This window comes from Sarcophilus harrisii, chromosome 3 (assembly GCF_902635505.1).
Source record: "Sarcophilus harrisii chromosome 3, mSarHar1.11, whole genome shotgun sequence".
Lineage (NCBI taxonomy): Eukaryota > Metazoa > Chordata > Mammalia > Dasyuromorphia > Dasyuridae > Sarcophilus > Sarcophilus harrisii.
In genome coordinates, this window is record NC_045428.1 from 54,149,555 (window position 1) to 54,168,691 (window position 19,137).

At 35.2% G+C, this 19,137-nt stretch overlaps 1 protein-coding gene across 1 annotated transcript in view; it reads right to left on the reverse strand.

Annotated features, from left to right (window-relative positions):
* Window positions 1-19,137, reverse strand: part of COL4A3 (collagen type IV alpha 3 chain) — a 145,876-nt gene that overhangs the window by 49,666 nt on the left and 77,073 nt on the right. Inside the window, exons 12-25 of the mRNA XM_031957944.1 lie at window positions 18,202-18,243; window positions 17,904-17,981; window positions 15,792-15,854; window positions 14,317-14,376; window positions 13,579-13,623; window positions 12,615-12,668; window positions 12,261-12,302; window positions 9,833-9,917; window positions 8,372-8,407; window positions 7,759-7,923; window positions 6,384-6,476; window positions 5,661-5,756; window positions 4,747-4,817; window positions 1,885-2,064 (exon numbers count right to left, since the gene is read on the reverse strand). Coding sequence (XP_031813804.1) covers window positions 1,885-2,064; window positions 4,747-4,817; window positions 5,661-5,756; window positions 6,384-6,476; window positions 7,759-7,923; window positions 8,372-8,407; window positions 9,833-9,917; window positions 12,261-12,302; window positions 12,615-12,668; window positions 13,579-13,623; window positions 14,317-14,376; window positions 15,792-15,854; window positions 17,904-17,981; window positions 18,202-18,243 — 1,110 coding nt within the window. The remainder of the gene's footprint in view (window positions 1-1,884; window positions 2,065-4,746; window positions 4,818-5,660; window positions 5,757-6,383; window positions 6,477-7,758; window positions 7,924-8,371; window positions 8,408-9,832; window positions 9,918-12,260; window positions 12,303-12,614; window positions 12,669-13,578; window positions 13,624-14,316; window positions 14,377-15,791; window positions 15,855-17,903; window positions 17,982-18,201; window positions 18,244-19,137) is intronic.

Below are 19,137 nucleotides of genomic sequence, written 5' to 3' on the forward strand. Positions count from 1 at the left end.
ACAATTGAAGTACCCTTTGTGCCTCTGGCCTTTCCATTTCATTGAATGACTCCTCCTAGAAGTGTCTTTTAAGGAGGTACCCAGGCCAGCCCAGTCTGGTTGTTCTCCAAGCTGCCCTCCAAAATTCTTCTCCTATGCTCCTTCCCTAGATACCTTGAGCCCTATCTCCCATCTTTTCAGCTTCTTTCAACTTTCTTTTGGGTATTGTCTTCCTTGTTAGAATAGAAGCTCCTTGAGGGCAGGCACTAACTATCTTTCTGTTTGCTTTTTATTGTTAGAACTTAGCAGTTAGTTTCTGACACATGTTAAGAATGTAATAGATGCTTATTGACTATTTGCTATAAATAGCAATATGTAACAGAATCTACAGAATGTTATCTTTATGATAGTCATTTAGAATTTTGGTACTGTCAAATTTACAGTAGTCACCACCAAATGTACAAGTTTGCTTTACTATTTATCAGCACAGTTACTCACTTCACTGGTACCTATCATAACCTCTCCTTGACTTAGTATATAGTTGCATGATTTGCTGTGATCAAAAAATTTCCATCACCTGGAAGCCAACCTTCTGGTAATTCAAGTTGCCATATTTAGCTAATTTCTTAGATCTTCATCTTTTGATTATTACTCCTTAGCTGAGCTTTTACTTAAAGCATGGTAAAAGTTGAGACTTTATCTTCCACTGATTAGCCTTCAAGAATCTGGGTCACTTTCATACTTTAAATCAATTGATTAATGAGTATCATTTAATCACTTAATCTCTTAGTCCTCTACGCAGGTTAGGTGCTGATCTTCACCAGTGGGCTGGTAATTCTTCACATTACTGGGAGGAAAAATGTCACAAAAGGCTCAACCAAATATAAAAAAATGTTTATGATACCCTTTTAGGTTGATCTTTATTTTCTGTGGTGTATAAAGTTATGCTCATATCTTAATTTGCCTGTGTTGTAAATTAATATTTCAAGAATTCCCTACATATGTGAATCCTGTAAAAGAGCTTAGAGTTCTAGAACACCCATCATGAGTGTACAGAGTTAAAACTTCCCATAAAACATTGGATGCTAGCTCATCTTTGATTCTTAAAAAGGATCTGTGATCTTATTACTGGCTTATCCTTGCATGTTTCATGACTTAATTGTGGCTGAAAAAGCACCTAATAGCCAGGCTTTTAGTGAAGAACTTTCCTGTACTTGGCTCTGAAGAGGAACATTTAAGAACAAACAGGCCGTCTATCATTAGCCCTGTACTTAAAGTTTTTCCAGATAAGCGCTTTCCGAGGTGGTCCTCTACTGACAGAAGCACTGCCCCTGGACCCAGATAGCTCTGAAGGGGAAATTAAGGCAAGTAACTTTACACATCCCTCCCTCACTTCAATTCAATTCACTTGCATGTCATGGCTTCACCTCCCAGATATTATAGTTCTTTTTGAGAACAAAGGACAAACAGCAACAATAGTTTTTAACAGTAGGTCAGAGAAAATGGTGTGGGACTTTAATACTGTAACTTTAGTATACCTTGCCTTATTACTAGTACTAATGAATATACACACACAGATACATGACTTCACATATATATGATTCAATCCTATTTGTTATCACTCCTTAGGAAAGTATCTTTTTCCTCTTAAACTCAACTTTTATTTCAAATATAATGAACATATTTATTTATTTTTTAAATAGCTTTTTATTTACAAGTTATATGCATAGGTAATTTTTCAGCATTGACAATTGCCAAACCTTTTGTTCCAATTTTTCCCCTCCTTCCCCCCACCCCCTCCCCTAGATGGAGGGATGACCAGTAGATGTTAAATATATTAAAGTATTAATTAGATACACAATAAGTATACAGCACATAATTTTTTAAATGATTCTGTGTACCAACCGGTTCTCCTTTTGTGCCTGGCAGTCCTTTTGTGCCAGGTTTTCCAGGAATTCCATCGGAGCCCCTTTTTCCAGGCTCCCCTCTGACTCCTGGATCCCCTCGATCTCCTACTTCTCCTTCATATGATGTTTCACCTTTTTCTCCCTTTTGTCCCTGATATCCTGGAGTACCTGGGAATCCCTAGTGAAAATAAGAGAGAAACTTTGTTTACCTTTTTGTGAAATTGATTTTGTATTAATGCTACAAAAGTAGCATTTTGGATTCTTAGAACTCATTTACATACATTATCTGTTCTGATTCTTCTAACAACTATTATTACCCACAGTTTATAAGTGAGGAAACTGAAACTGAGAGAAAGAAAGAAGACTTTGCAAGGTTTACCCAGCTATCAAGGATCTGATGTGGGATTTGAATCCAGCCATCATTATGTAAAACTCATTATATATTAAAATCTTTTCAGTTTTGAAGAAAACATCAAGGTTTTTTCACCAAAATATCTCTATATTATGAGTTACTATGGTTGAAAATAGTATCACTTAGTGGCCAACTTGCCAATAAGGCAAGTTATGTTCTTGTAACTGCTACACTAATTTGCTCCTATTAAAAGCAAATTTTTATTTAAAAGTTGAAATTTAATATAATAATAACAGTGACTGATATTCTATGGAATAACTTAAACAGAGGTTATGGTTGAATTTGGTTATCTTTAACTCTAATTTAAGAAAAGTACATCTTATTTTCTTTTAGTGGACTTTTAGTTGGGGTCTTCATCCTCCAGGGTAATATGATTGTAGAGTTTCAGGATTCCTGGCTGGTCATGCCAAACAAAGAGGGGATGAGATCTAGGTGGTTGCTTGGCTATTTAAGTATCTGAGCCAGTCAATAACTAGTATTTTCATCTTTCAGTAAAGTGGAATTCACATTCCACTTTGACCCATACCATCATCCCAAGAAAATGAAGGATGAGCTATATGCAGAAGATTTAGAGAAAGTACAGCAAAAACAAACTTGTTCCATTCCCCATCTTATTTTCTTTTATTCTGATCCCTTGAATTTGGTGGGACAAGGGAAGAAATTGCTTTAAGTTTAAGCTCACTTTCCCCTAGGGACTAAGATGTTTATAAGAGAGATTTTTTTTCTAGGTAGTATAATTATTTTTCCTGCTGTATTTGGTATATATACCTACTGGAGTTTTTAATCACTGACCATTAATATTGGGGCAAACAATGATTTTAGAGAAGAACACTCCAACTTCTCAGGCAGTATCTCCACAATCATGAGGGAAAGATATAGCTTTGTTCTAGGGGACTGATTCATTACTGTGAGTGGGAGTTGGCTATCTTTATTTTTTACAGTGACTTCAGTCATTGTAAAGGCTACAGGCATAATCAGAAATTCCTGATGTCTGTGTATAAGGCAATAGAACTCGAGGAGCCTTTGGCTTTAAGTGTAATGGAGAAATGGGCTTTGGCAATTGCTAGAAGTAGCCATCAGCTTTTCCCCTCCACCTGAAAATAGGGTAGGGCTAAAAGACCATAGGAAATGAGGAGGTAAATATATGAGGAAAGATGAGATAGTTTTTACAGCACCAAGATGACTCAGCAGGAAGAGCTGATTATGTATTGGAGATGAAGGGCAGGGGGAAGAGGAGGAGAGACAGGGACAGAGAGAAACAGAGAAAGACACACACACACACACACACACACACACACAAAGACAGACTGACTGATAGGGAAAGAGAGAGACAGACAGAAAGACACACACACATAGACTGACTGATAGGGACAGAGAGAGACAGAAATAGAGACAGAGACAAAAAAACACACACACACAGACAGACAGACTGACTGATAGGGACAGAGAGAGACAGAGATAGAGACAGAGACAGAAAGACACACACACACAGAGACAGACAGACTGACTGATAGGGACAAAGAGAGACAGAAAGACACACACAGAGAGACAGACAGACTGACTGATAGGGACAGAGAGAGACAGAGATAGAGACAGAGACAGAGACAGAAAGACACACACACAGAGACAGACAGACTGACTGATAGGAACGGAGAGAGACAGAAATAGAGACAGAAAGACACACACACACACACACACACACACACACACACACAGAGAGAGAGAGAGAGAGAGAGAGAGAGAGAGAGAGAATGAATACCAGTCTTTTACTTGAGATGGAAAAGAAGTAAGTGAAATTTAGTAACCTAAGTAGTCTGGGAGGGTAAGGGGGAGCTGAAAAAATAAATTAATTCAGAAGCCATCCTTTGGACAGCACTATCTTATTATTAAAGATCTGTAAGACTTCTTTCTTCAAAGAAGTAGTGACACTATCAGCAGCATTGAAAAGTGGAAATCCAGACTTTTACTAGCAATTTGATAATAGGCAAATCACTTTTTCTCTATGTCTGAGGATGGGGAGTGGACCATCAATCCTAACTTCTTTAGTCACTTGGGGAAATTAGACCTCAGGGTAGTCCTTAGTCCTTAAGCACCTCTTTAGGTCCCTGACAGATACATAAGAAGGGAATATTTTTGGCTGTGTGTGGCCTTTGAGACGCACCTTTTTCTGTGTTCTTTACTCTGTATGATAAATTTGTTCTTTGTTCAAAGCTTTGTTAGCTAAATGCTTACTAGGGAACTGAGACACCTAGACAAACATATGTATATGACCCAAATTCAAATGTTTCAAAGTTCTGAGCCCCAAATGAGGAAAAATATGAGCAAAACAAATTTTTCATAAAGTATAACTTTGAAGACTATATATCAGAGGAGGCCTAATTCTCATAAGCACCACCAACAACAAAAATTGAACCAAAAAGGTTAAACAATTTATAGCTGTAATCTTACTGGAAAGCCTGGTAGACCTGTATATCCTGGAGATCCTGGGCTTCCCTTTAAGCCATCAGGTCCTTGCCCTCCTGCAAGTCAATCAAATGATAACTATTTATTGAGTGGTTATTATGTGAAAAAAGAATTTAGTTAACAAAGCCTATGAAAACTAGCTGCTTTTTTCAGGTATCATCTAAAGGTAAAAACCGTTTAAATTGTTTTTATTTTATTGTTGTCATAGCATAAAAGAATGAGTTGACAGGTACAGTAGAATATGGGTACTACTCTCAGATCTTTCTTTTCATAAGTTATTAAAAATACTCAAATTCCAAAATAAAGTTGGTTTCATCAGAATACTTTGAGGAATACAGAAGAACACTTCAGTTGGGCATTTAAGCACTTTACAATCTGGGGCTCCTGGACCAATGACAGTGTTGGCTATTATAATTCAGGTATCTGCTCCTTTACCCTAGACCACCAGCAGACACCAGAACCACTATTGACACATGCCAGGACAAGGATTCAGGGAACTTTCCCTTCCCCAACTTAACATTTGTTGGTCAGTTCCCACCAATCACTGGACACTCAAATGAATATCGACTCAACTTAGCCACATTCCCACTTCTGCTGTAAATATTTCATTTCCTGCACTGAGGTAAAATTGGCTCTCCACCACCTGAAACTTCTGACCCAAGTCTCCACATCACTCAAGTAGAACCCTTTCTGAAGACTAGTTTATTAACTCTCAGAGTTTAGAAAAAATATTTTCATGCTGGCACATGTATTATCTGGTATCTTTTGTTTTGACATTATAAAATTCTCCTTCCAGTTCACTCAGATCATGCCAGAATCTCTATGATTTCAAAATCCATCTTTGCTAAGTAACTCAGCCATCCATGGAAAAAAGAATAACAAACCCAAATATCATTTACCTTCAGTTCCTTTTTCACCATCTAACCCAGGCAAACCTGGCAGACCTGGGGGTCCTGGAGTATAAATACATTGGGTACACAGTGGTCCTGGTTCTCCTAGAATAATATGATTATTCCATTAATCATGAGTCCATATGGTCTACCTGAGAGAATTTAACTTTTTTTATTTTCATAAGATACAGAACTTGTCTTTTGTAGTGTTGTGAAAAGCACTTAATAAACATCAAAACTAATAATCTCTACCTATTCTATCTGCTTAAGTAGACAAGTAAATGAAAAAGAATAAGAACTTGATTTCAGTTATCCTAAATTTGGGCCTAGAAAAAAAAGATGGTAAATCTGCCATAAAAGTATTTAACTTTTTAGTGTTTATCATCTGGTCTGAGGAATAAAGCTGAGACTTTATGAGAATTCATTTGGGTGTTATTTCAGCTTTCTTTCCTTCCTTCCTTTTAAAGGCAATTGGGATTAAGTGACTTGTTCAGAGTCAAACTAATAAGTGTCTGAGATCATATTCGAACTCAGACTCCAGAGCTGGTATCCTATCCACTGTATCACCTAATTGCCCCAGCTAATTCATTTTTCAAAAGAAAAATCCTTAAAAGGCAGAAGAATTAAACAATTTAATTGACTCCTTAATTTTTGTATATTGTCATTTTCTAAGGAGAAAAATACAATTAAAAATATATTTTAAAGCATGACATTATTGATAGGCTCACTAACCTTTGGGTCCATAGGCTCCAGGTATGCCTGGAGACCCCAAATGTCCTGGATCTCCATGGTCTCCCGGAGGACCATTCTGAAAAGTTACTTTACCTGTTGAAAAGTTAAAAAGATAATTTTTAAGCTATTGCATATTCTCAGAGACAATTTCCTATGAATTGCAGCATGCAGATATGCATATCTAATCCATAATTCTTTTATTAGAACATGAAGTCACTCATGTATGTTGGTGTAACTGAAAAGAATGAGTCACTTATTTCCACAATTGCATAGACAGAAGTGGAAGGCTAAGTTTGGAGCAGGGCTAGAAAGCTGGTTTATTTGAAATATAGAAGATCTGAAAAAGAGTAATGAAGAACATTAGGAAAAGTAGGACGGCTGGAAGATTTTAAAAGTCGGACTGAAAAGTTTATATTCTATCCCAGAGACAAAAGCCATCATTTATGTAAGCAATTAAAGGTTTGAAAAAAATACTTTATAAATACTATCTTGTTTTATCTCATGATTCTAGGAGGCAGGTGCTATCATCATTCCATTTTTATAGATAAGGAAACTGAGTCAGGCAGTTGTGATTTGCCACGGGTCACAAAACTAATAAGTGTCTGAGGCTAGATTTGAAATCAGTTATTCCTGATTCCAGTTCATGAGTTCTATGCACTGTGCCATCAGCTGCCTTCAGGACTCTGCTGGTAGACAGCAACTAATTAGGCACAGTTCTAAATAATCTGTTGATAAAGGCTTTTGTTCAATGATTCTTCAGAAGTTTTGCATTCTTATTGGTTTTGTGGGCTGAAAGCTCCTGAGATTGGCACATTCTCCAGGAATTGGTCTAAATCTTTTTAATAGAAAGAAACCTGAACTGGATAGGGATCTCTCTGAGAAATAAATGATTTGGTCCCAAGTTCATGCAGCTGATAGTTGAGAGAGCCAGGATTCTGACTCAGGTATTGTGAACTCCATATCCAGTTCATAATATCATAGATGAGGAGATGGACCTTCAAGGTCCAACCTGCTCATTTTACAGTTGAGGAAAATAAGCTCTAAAAAAGTTAAGTACCTTTTCCAGACTTTTCACAGAGCTAATGAGATTGATGTGCTATTTAAGTTTAGTTTCTGGACATTATATACTCCTGCTGATAAGTACAGTCCTTGGAGTGGCTGTGTGTGGGGTTAATAATAAGCTGATGATTCCTCTGTAAATAGGTCACTTAATCCTCCTGACTTCACTGATAAGTGATTTGAATTGGGAGCAGAAAAGAGCCATCAAAACGCATGATTTCAGAGCAAGATTAAAATTCATCGTCTCTGGATGTATACATTTGTTATAAGAATAAATGTAGATAATTCAGGGGTTTGGGGAGGGAGGCTTTTTGACCTGGTGGTCCTGGAAGGCCAGGTAACCCCTTGGAGCCTGGGGTCCCTGGAAGTCCAGGAAGTCCAGGAGGACCCATTATATTCACTCCAGGTGGTCCTCTTTCTCCTTTACTTCCTTTGATTCCGGGAGATCCTGGAGTACCCCTAAGACCAGGTCTTGATGCCCCTAAGTAGAAAAAACAAACAAACATTTTAAGGTATTAAAGTCAGCTCTAAAAACATTTTAGATAAGTCATTTTTCTATATCTGTGTTCCTTCAGAATTCTGTCTTCTAATGGGCTCTGTTTTGTATCCAGACAAAGTCTCTTCACTTAAAATCCAGGACTTTAACATGATTGATTAGCATTTTAGGGGCACATGAAAATCTTAATGAATACCCTGGTCCAAGCTATTTGGACAATAAAGACTCCACCATCCCACCTACCCACACATCAGTTCTCATCTTCCCTTTTATTAGCTGTATCAAATAATTAGAAAAGAGGTAAGTAAAATGCTTTGGAAACATCTGATGTCTCATACAGATCATTATAAATTTAATGTAACGTGGTTTAGTATGACCATTACTTTAAAATATATATATATTATTACATATATTCTAAGAAATACATACATACCAGGTCTACCAACATCTCCCGGTGGACCTCTGGGTCCTATGGAAAGGATTAAACATTTTTTTAAAGACATAAATGCCAAACCTTCTCCCTACCACCTCCCATCCCATCCCACCAAAGAAAAGCATAGGATCACTAAATTTGAGAAGATTAGAGGTCATCTAGACCAACATCCCCATTTCACAGATGAGGAAACTGAGTCCCAGAGACATAAAGTGACTTGAAGACTGAATGGGTGAAGGCAATGAAACTGAGATTTAAACCCAGTTACTCTGATTCATATCCAGAATTCATGTTCTATACATTATATAACTTATGTAACTGAAAAAACTCTAAGGGATTATACAAACAAAATCAATCGCCACACAATTTAAAATATAATTTTACAATAATTTACTATAAATTATCTTACCTATGTAATTCATTTTAAAGACAAATAATTATAAGATGCTAACTATAATTGTACTTTCAAAAATTTTTCATTTTTTCTTTTCTTTTTTTTGCTTTGTGGATTAAAAATAATAATTGTGTCAGTTAATGCCACTTGATCTTTTTGGGGTAGTCTTAAATTTTGGTCCTTCTAGTTAATCATTGAAACACTTCTCATTTTGTGTGTGTGTGTGTGTGTGTGTGTGTGTGTGTGTGTGTGTCTTGCTTTTTTTTTCTTTCTTTAAACACTGTGAATTTCATATAGATAGAGATTAAAGAGACAAAAAAAGACTAAAATCTCACTAATCTAGAGATTAATTCGGGAAAAGCTAGTCAAGGCATGAAAACTTTCAATGAAATCATTATAAAGAATTTAAATATGAATAAAAGGATAATGTATGTAAAGTACTTAGTGAACTATGAAGGTCTATATCAGCTGTGCTATAGGCTAAAGATAATTAAATGGGGCAGTGGATGCCTGTATTTCATCCAATTTAACAAAAATCCCATGAAGTAGCTTTTGATAATATTATCTAAGTGCTGGGACATAAAATGGTAATAGAATTTAATCATCACCATCATCTCTTGGAAATGACAAGTTGCAACATCCTTCTTCTTAAGTGATAGACAGTAAAACTCTTGGACTCTTTCAGCAATACATCACAATGCAGGGGACTGATAATGAGAAAATGCTTTAAGAAAAGCCCTCTTACTGATGGAAAGAAGATGTTACCAATATCCAGAGGAAAAAATTGTAAAGCCTGAATTCTGCTTGAAGGATATTATTTTCACTTTTCCCCCCCTTTCTTGTGGTTTTTCCCTTTTGATTCTTCTTGAATAACAAGACTAATGTGGAAATATGTCTGATTGTATGTAAATAACCTATATCAGATTATGTGCCATTTTTTGGGGGGGAGAGTAGAATGAGGGAGGGAGAAAGAAGGTGCAAATCAAAATCTTATAAATGTTTAAAACGAGCTTTACATGTAATTGGAAAAAATATTACTAAGTTAAAAAAAAAAAAGGTCTTCTTACCATGTGAACCCCGATCTCCTTTGGGTCCAGGAGCCCCAGGAATTCCATCATTGCCTTTCTCCAGGTATCCATTGTAATATTCTGTCTTAAAATAGAAAAGCATGAAAAATTTTAAAAAGAAAGGCTCCTAGGATCTCATTGAAAGCTTTCAATAGACTGCATAATGATGTTAGTTATTCTAGCTTCTTTTGTGGACTCTTGAAACTTTTAGAATTTGCCAAAAGTCACAGGTCATCTGGGATACAGCAATTATATATGATCTTAATGTGTATGAGTAGGAGCGACTTCCATAGTAGGTAAAAGATGAAATTTAGAGGCTAAAGCTGCCCTCCTAGTATTAGAATGGGCTAAACTGATCTGATCCGCTACAGACTCTCTTCTTCCTAATCCTGAAGCTCATCTGCTGGCTGACATTCTATACCTATTAATGTTATAGCTTCACTCATTCTTTAGAAGAGATACTGAAGACATAGAATAATATGCCAAAATAGTGCCAAAAGTCTCAGAGGATTCTGAAGATTTAATACCTTAAAATTCAACTTACTTCTGGGATGCCCTGTATTAATCCACCCTCATTTTTAAAGTTTGCAGAATGTTTGCATCAAGTTTACACTCATTCTCTCACTTGATCCTCATCAATCTCATGGGAAGGAACTGCTATTATATCCCAGTTCTGCAAGCCTCTCCCACACCAATGAAAATCAAATTTTCCTCAGAAAAACAAGCAAATGTATTTTAAAAGGTCAAAGCAATAGGAAATATTGGGATCCTACTCCTTGACCCAGTTTTCTTTTAATTTCTGAGTTTTCACCTGGAAGGGGTGAATCTAATATTTGTCACCTTGTTTTATAGATGGGAAAAATGGAAGAGTACCTAGATTGTAGCCAAGCCATAGAAAGCATTTCATGATGTCCAATGGATCAAGACTTTTAGTCTTGATTTTTTTTTTACATGCTTCCTCCTCTGCAGAAATCATTGAGTCCCACTCGGTGTGCAGGGGCTGAGTAAAAGTGAATTTGTTTCTATGCTATAGAGAGGAAAATGGACTGATGGAGTATAATAGGGCTCTTAGCATCTTTCCATAGTTTTCACTGGCTATCCCACTATGCATTAGCATTCATGCTTGGTTTTGTCAGGAAGGTCACTTTTTGCCACAGCTAAGAAGAGAGTTGGTGAAGATAGAGCTTCATTGTAGATGGCAGTATTTCATGGCCACTCTCAAAAGTACCTTATGTATTTTGCTGTTGTTTTTAGGTCTACATCACAACTAGGATGGGGTCAACAGGGCATTATCTCAGGGTGCTTAAGCATCCAGGGGTTTGTTGTCTCTTATACCTTCCAATTCTTGGTTGATCCCATACCATTGCTCTTTGTTATCCATAGTGTGACTACCTTTGACTCTGCCCAGTGCCTAGCATATAGGAGGCATATAATAAATGTTTGCCTTCTCTCTCAGTTAGCCTCAGATAGTTACCAAAGTTTCTTCTGCATAATATTGTATCTATGGCATACCTTAAATAAATTCTTGCCACATCCTTTATAGTTATTTCCTTTTCTTGTTGCTTCCCTCTCTATATTTCCTTGTCTTCCTTCTCTTCTTCATCCTTCTGGAATTGCGGGTTGCAGGTCATGGACTGCCCAAAAGAGTGGCTTTTATGTGAGCCACCCAGAATCTAGTACTATCACACTATCACAGAGAATAGCCTGTCACCCAGAGTGCTTAGTCCTAATCTCCATGGGTCAGTAATCTCCACTAATCAGTTTATATGTGATTCTTAAACTTTCCTACCCCACAAGTGAATCCCTCCACAAGTAGACTTCCCCTTGCTTCCTCTTGCAGTTGCTTAAGATATTCCTGGGTGTCTTCCACCATTGGACCTTGGATCCCCAAAGTCTGAAGTGTTTCTCCAATGTTCTCTTCACCTCCTGGTCTGCTTTTGTTAGCAGCCACAATTTCTAGTTATAATTCAATATGAATTGCAAGTGATATTGTGGATTTAAAGCTGGAAAAGATCTGAGAAGCAATTGAATAAATTCCCTCAATTTTGAAGATGAGGCAACTGAGATACAGATATGTCAAGTGAGGTCCATACCTAATGTCTGTGGTGGAATTTGAATCCAGGTCTTGGTGACTCAAAGTCCAATGCATTCTCTACTATACCATTCGGCCTTTAAAAAATGCTTTTTGGTTAATTGATTGGGTAGAAGGAGAGGAAGTCCCTTAGTCCAGGGACTACTATTCTGAACACAAAAGTGGGAATTAACTTCATGCTTAATACCAACAAAAACAGCATTTTCCCTGGATGTTTCAAAGGTAAATGTTATAATGTGAATTTTTAAAACACTTGTTATAAGAAATGAGTCAGGGCTCAGTGTCTTGAGGTGATCAACTCTACATTTTATTAGATAACTTCATATCCAAACTTACTGGACCACGAAATCCTCCTGGACCAGGGTCTCCTTTAAATCCCTGTATTAAAAAAATAGATATAATTGTCAGCCAAATCAATGAATGCTAATGATAACAATTAAAATATTTTAAGAGCAGTGCCCTACTTCCTCAAAAAATAATAGAATTCATTAAGTTTTCTTTGAATGTCATTTACAGTTTAAATCCAAATGTTAAATTGTTCCAGGAAACTGGAAACCCCAATAAGACATCTTACTGAAGTCTATGATGATTGTATTTTGTGCCCAGTTTCCCCATCTTTTTTTTTTTTAATTATCAAATCTGATTAAATTAAAAGAGGATAAAGTCATAGGATACTGAGGAGAGGATTACCTTAGCGCCAGTTTCTCCAGTTAATCCAGGGAAACCCTTTTCACCCTTAGCTCCCTAAGGGACAGAAGAAAATTTAAAGGGTAAGTGAGTTCACCATTTTCTCCTATATCCAGTATAAACATTTAAAATTGCTGTTTGTAAAAAAAAAAAAAAAAAAAAAAAAGGATTTAAGAATACATTCATGTTAAATTTGCACAGAAGGATGACTTTAAAATAAGATTGTCATAGATGATTACTCAGCATTTGTTGAATTGATTGTCAGAAATAGTTTTTTTTTAATGATAAACTTCTTATTGGTTTATGAAATATAAGAAGGGTCTCAAATATCAGTATAGGGAAGTATAATTTAGAAATTCCTTCCAATGCAAATAGTAACCCATTATGATTTAGTAGATTAAATTCAACAAGCATTATTAAGCACCTACTATTTATCTAACACTGAATATGGCTCTGAGGAAATAAAAATTAAAATGAGAAAACGTCCTTGTCCTTATGAAACAAATGGAAATTTAGTGACATAGCTAATTTTAGAGGTGGAATATGGGTAAGCTTAGGTCTTCTTGATTCCAACTCCAGACTAACCACTATACAACACCATTTTTCTATATTAAAAAAATGACAAAAATATAGCATTTTAAGTTTACAGAGCAGATTATGCACATTATTTGATGTAAATTCTGCAACAATGCATGCCATAAATAGCACTGTGCCCACTTTATAGGTAAAGCAGCAGACTGAGAGTTGAAGTCATTTGCCCATAGTTCCCTAGTTACTAAATGTCCAAAGCAGGAGATAAACCCAATCTCTATAATTCTAAGCCCAATGCTTATTTCCTACACTATAGTGTACTGTTAATTTAGACTTTCCAGACAAAACAAAACAGGTTGTATTTGAAATAAAGGCTTCCTTTGCCCGGGTAGTATTGAAGCTTTAACCATGAGGAAATAATGTAAAAAACACTTACTGGAAATCCAGGGAAACCAGGGGCACCATCTTTCCCAGGTTTTCCCTAAATTTAAAAAAAGGTGAAAAATCCCACATATTATTTCATAAAGCAGAAATATAACTTTTGACTCCTCTGTTTGCTATTTCTTCTAAAGCCAGTAGTTAGAAGTTTAAAAGAAGGCATTCCCCTATCACACTATGGAAAAGTTTTAAATACTAAAATACTTCATTTTCTTGTTTCCAAGAAAGGTATGAAGTCAACCAAAAAACAAGCAGGGAAAGAGGGAGAGAAAAGCTAAATTGTTTTCTATTTGCTCCTGAGCTAGGTCTCCTCAATTTAGTTTCTTTATTTTTTATTTTTAACTGTTATGAATTCTGAGAACATCAGAAATTTATCTCTATGTGCATGAACTTAAATCCATCCAATATCACATATAAATGACTTTAAGATCAACTTAGATTATCAATACCATTTCTTCTCCAATCTATGAAATGAGTTGTTGCTATAAATATATTGCATATATATATAACATTATTACTTTTATCTTCTACTGTGTAATAGCATTTTATGATAAAATCTTAAACTTAGCTTCTAATACATATATATACACAAACATGTTGGTTTGTATACATACAACTATGTTAATGTACATACATGTATGTGTACATGCTATAAATACACATATGGATACATGTGGAATTCAAATTGTTGATAACGTATATTCATACATTCCACAGGGGAATGAATGTCTCTTACCCGAGGACCAGGGTCTCCAGGAACACCTTTTTCAGATCCATAAGATTCTCCAGGTAGCCCCTGTTTTGAAGAAATTTCAAGGTTTATATAGTCTTGTGTAAGGGTAGAATTTCTCAGCCACTCCAATCAATCAATCAACATGTGTAGAGGGAATTTTTAAATGTGTAATTGAGATAATTTAAATTCCCTAATCTGTTTAAGTGGAATGAATCTAATTTAGTTAAGAAAGAAAGCAGGGTGATTGGCCGAGACCACTCACACCCATAGGTACAAAACATGTACCTCACTACCTTTTTACTTTACATCAGCCCCTTCTTTCCAGGTGTCATGTGGGTCTAAAAAGATTGAGAAGAGAAGCATTTAATATGGACTTTAGACTTTAGAATTAGAGAATCCTAAAACTAGGGGATTCTCAGATGTCCAACTTTCTAGTGAAGAACCTCTTTGAATTTTAATTGATCCTGAGACCACAGTTCAAATTGCCACCACCTGCCCTGTTGGTGCAGCCTCTGATTCCAAGGATACTTTCCATATTTATGTCATATATAAAGACATGCTCCTATTTCTCCACCCCACCTCCCCAATTGGAATATAGGTTTCATAAGAACATAACAATGCTTTGCCTTTGTCTTGTATGTTCAGGTCTTAATGCAGTGCCTAGCACATTGCAAGCACTAAATAAATGCTTGTTGATTGATTAATTGGTTAGTTGAAATACAAGTTCTTCAAAAACACACAAAGGGGGGAAGAGCCATACAAAAGGAAAAAGGAGAGACAATATTGTGTTACTAGCGGTAGGACATTGGACAAATCATTTGACTTCCCTGAATTCAGTTTTCTTATTTGTAAAATGAACGGTTTGAATTAGATGTTTTTAGGTTCTTTCCACCTCTAAATCTGTGGTCCTAGACCAATTTATTGGCTATGTATTCAGCATGTGGATTGCAGATTGACAAATAATTTATGATAGGATATAGGAGAGCAGAATTGATTGTTAAACCAAATATTAGAAACAATCAGAGATCAATGTCATGTGGAGAGAGAGAAGAGCAAAGGGAAAATGAAAGAGAAGAATGAAAAGATAGGGAAACATAATGGCTTGTGTTCATGGACTTTATTAGGAAAGACATGAGACATACACTATGATGATTGTTACTATTATATTACCCATCAAGGTTAAGTGACTTACCCAAGTTATCCATGGGCATGAAAAATTATTTTTTATTTACATTCATTATGGTATTAGATTATAATGATAAAAGTAAATATTATTATAGTTAATATTTTTATATAAATGTTATAGTTTTATTATTATAAAGATAAAATTCTAGGTTTTTAAAATTAATACTAGGGATCAAATAAAATCATGGGTCAGCTTTTTATATTTTATCAAGGATTTAAAGTTCCTCACACATTAACATACATTGAAATGTTTTGTTATGTTCCAGAAGTAGTGTTGTTTATTAATAGCTTACCTTTGGTCCTGGAGGTCCTGGCTCACCCACTGATCCTTTGTCTCCTTTATCCCCTTTGTAGTCCTATCACAAGAATAATTCAAAATGTTTATATACTCATCAGATGAGATTATAATTAATTTGGATATTTAAAGTTGCAAGGAAACTGGTTTTCTACTATTCCTCATTATAAGAAAACCCAATATAAGAAAACTTGAGGTGTCAGATGATGACTGTTAATATTATATAAGAGATCTTTATTTTATACAAATGATTTATATCAGGTTTCCTTTCAATGATAATTTCATCTAGAACACTTAAAATTAAATTCAATTTATTTTAAAAAATATTTTTAAATTATTATATAAATAATTTAAATAAATATTTTAAAAAATAGATTGAAAACATTTTATCAGGAGCACCTATACCATGTGAAGTGAGGTAACTATGTGAAAAAAAGTTCCAGACTACTAATAATTAGACAAATGCAAATTAAAACAACATTGCAGTTCCATATCATATTTATCACTGTGAGAAAATAGGCATATTCATATACTAATTGCTATAAATTGGTCTAACTACTCTGGAAAACAACTTGTAATAATACTCCAAAAGTTACTAAATTATTTCATTGCTAGATTGTTATCCCTAAAGAGATCAAAAAAGTGGGAAAAGGACCTATCTGTACAAATATAGTAGCTCTTTTTGTGGTGACAAAAACCTGGAAATATGGAAATGTCCATTGATTGGGGAATAGATGAACAGATTATGATACATGAATGTAGTTTCAGAGGAAATTTGGAAGACTTATAGGAACTGATATTGAGTGAAGTGAATGAAACCAGGAGCTATATATAACAGCAACATTATAAAAATTAACAATTTTGAAAGATTTAAGAATTTTGTTTACAGAAATGGCCAACCAGAGTCCAAAAGACTGATGGTAAAGAAATCCACCCATCTTCTGACAGAGAAAGATGGAATATATATGCAGGATGAGATACACTTTTTTGGATATGGCCAATATGGGCATTGTTTTGCTTGGTTATGCATATTTATAATAAAAGTTTTCTTTTTCTTTTCTTCAAAGAGAGGGGGAGATAGGAAGAGAAAAAGTAAAGTAAGGCAGTTCATAATTTTATAATTACAGTTTGGCCCATTGTATTATTTTTGTACATGGGATATTTCCTTTCCCACTAAGCCTTTTTCACTGAGCTGCAACAAATAAGGGAAAGTGGAGTGAAAGCAGACTTTGAATTTCTATTTAATCCTGCTTCTTTATAAAATTCTGATGGGTTCTACAATTTATTCATTAAATATGCTCCTACAATGCTGTGTATAGTTTGGATTTTGTCAAATAATCCAAATATATTTAAAGAAATATAATGTTACAATAGCTCACATTGATACAGGATTTTAAGGTTTGCAAAGCACTTTATATACATGATCTCATTTGATAATGAGAGTAATGCAATTATCTTATTTCAAAGGAGACCTAAATCTTTTGGAAAGCATTTTTTCCCTATTTGTTGCACTTCAAAAAATTATTTCATAATGAATCCACTTGGCAAATTTAGATTTGGTTTGATTTGGGTTATACTTGTACTGAACAAATTTAAGAAAAAGATTTTTTTCACCTTGATCTGCAAATCCTGTATTGGATACACAATTTGTTTTAATTGTTTAAAAAAATGAAATGAAATAATTGTTCCAAAAATAGATAGTGGAATAAAAAGCTAAATTATGTTTGTGAAGAGCAAAATTTCTGAATTCTATTCTTGTGGCAAATTCTGGCCACAGTCTAAGTAACAAATACAAAAGAGATGCAAAACTTAAGATCAGGAAATCTGGGGTCCTCTCCTGCAACCTAGCATGAGGATATTCTAATCATGGTCACCACTTCCCCTCTCACCCCATAAATCTCTTCTTCTGCTCTTCCCCAGTCTTCCATTGCTGAACTGTAAGAGGTGATGGAGAGAGGAAGGGACAAAGCTTAGATTTAAGGGAAATTTGGGTTAAGTATCAGTGCTGATTTGTTATCCCTGCCTTTCCCAAAAGGTCTTGAATGTAAAAATAAGAGGTCTTGGGTCTAGTGGAAGGTAAAACTCAAATTCTGTTGGGAATGTTAGTTACCGTTAGGTTTTCTGGTCCAGTAAGTGTTATAATAACTGTTCCTGGTGGTCCAGGGGGTCCTGTTAAACCTTTCATACCCTAAAAGACAAACAAACAGAAAGAAAATAACTAGACTCTATTTATGAAGAATGTTACTTCCCTATCAGCACTTTCTATGTTAAGATGAACCAAAAGATAACTTGACCCATGTGAAGTACATTCTCTGTAAATGCCATTTTTCCAGAAACTGTGGATATTTATATAGCCGTTCTTAAAAGTTATTTTCCCCATCTATGTAAAAGGCAGCATTTTAAATTACCCGATCTCCTTTTTCTCCAATTCCTTTAACACCCATGTGACCCTATGGAGAAACAAGATTATATTTTCAAAAGTCTTTATACATGAAAACATTTACATTTCACCTGTTAAATCTTTTATACTGGATGTTCATATTTGAACCTTGAATTTTAGGCTAATGAAGATTTTTTTTTCAGATAATACTCAGGAGGAAAATGATTTTATTTTAAAGACAGAAAATTAAGTGCAGATTTATTTATTTGTTTATTTATTTATTTGCTAATTTATTTAAGGATTTATTAATTAAGCTCACATCTGACCCAGGAAACAGTACTACAATGAAAAGAATACTGGAAATTGAGGGAGTCAGGATTATTGTTTATCCTTCATTCTCAAAGATGACCATGATATCAGAGAGATAATGCCATAATTTGCAAATGTTTTGGATTTAAGTGAGGAAGGGCTGTGCAAGGTCACTTGCCTCACTCTGTCCTCTCAAGCCATCTGGCTCCTATGGAAAGATATAGATCAGGACAATAGGAGATGGCTCCAGATGCAGTGGGAGATCTGGACCCATCGGGTCCCTTAGCCCACCACTAGTTGGGTTTGTGATTTGGGGAAGATATCTGACATCTTCTATTCTTTCTGCTGTCAGAGAGACTGGGTTTAGATTTCAAAAGTACTTGACCATTCCAATGGCTTTGAAATTTCTAAATGGAACTACTCATGTCATATTAGGCCAAGGGATCTTAATAACAAACGAACACTTTTTTACAACAGAACTACAAAAAAAAAGGAACCAATGAATGTGCAAATGGCTCATTCACTATTTGCCATCATGATCAAAGTGTCACAGGATTTTAGAACCAGAAAAAACTTAGAAGTCAGCTAATCCAGTTGTTCACTTAGAGAAAAAAGTGTGGGGGTGAAACTAGTCTTGTTCTTGGATAATAATTAG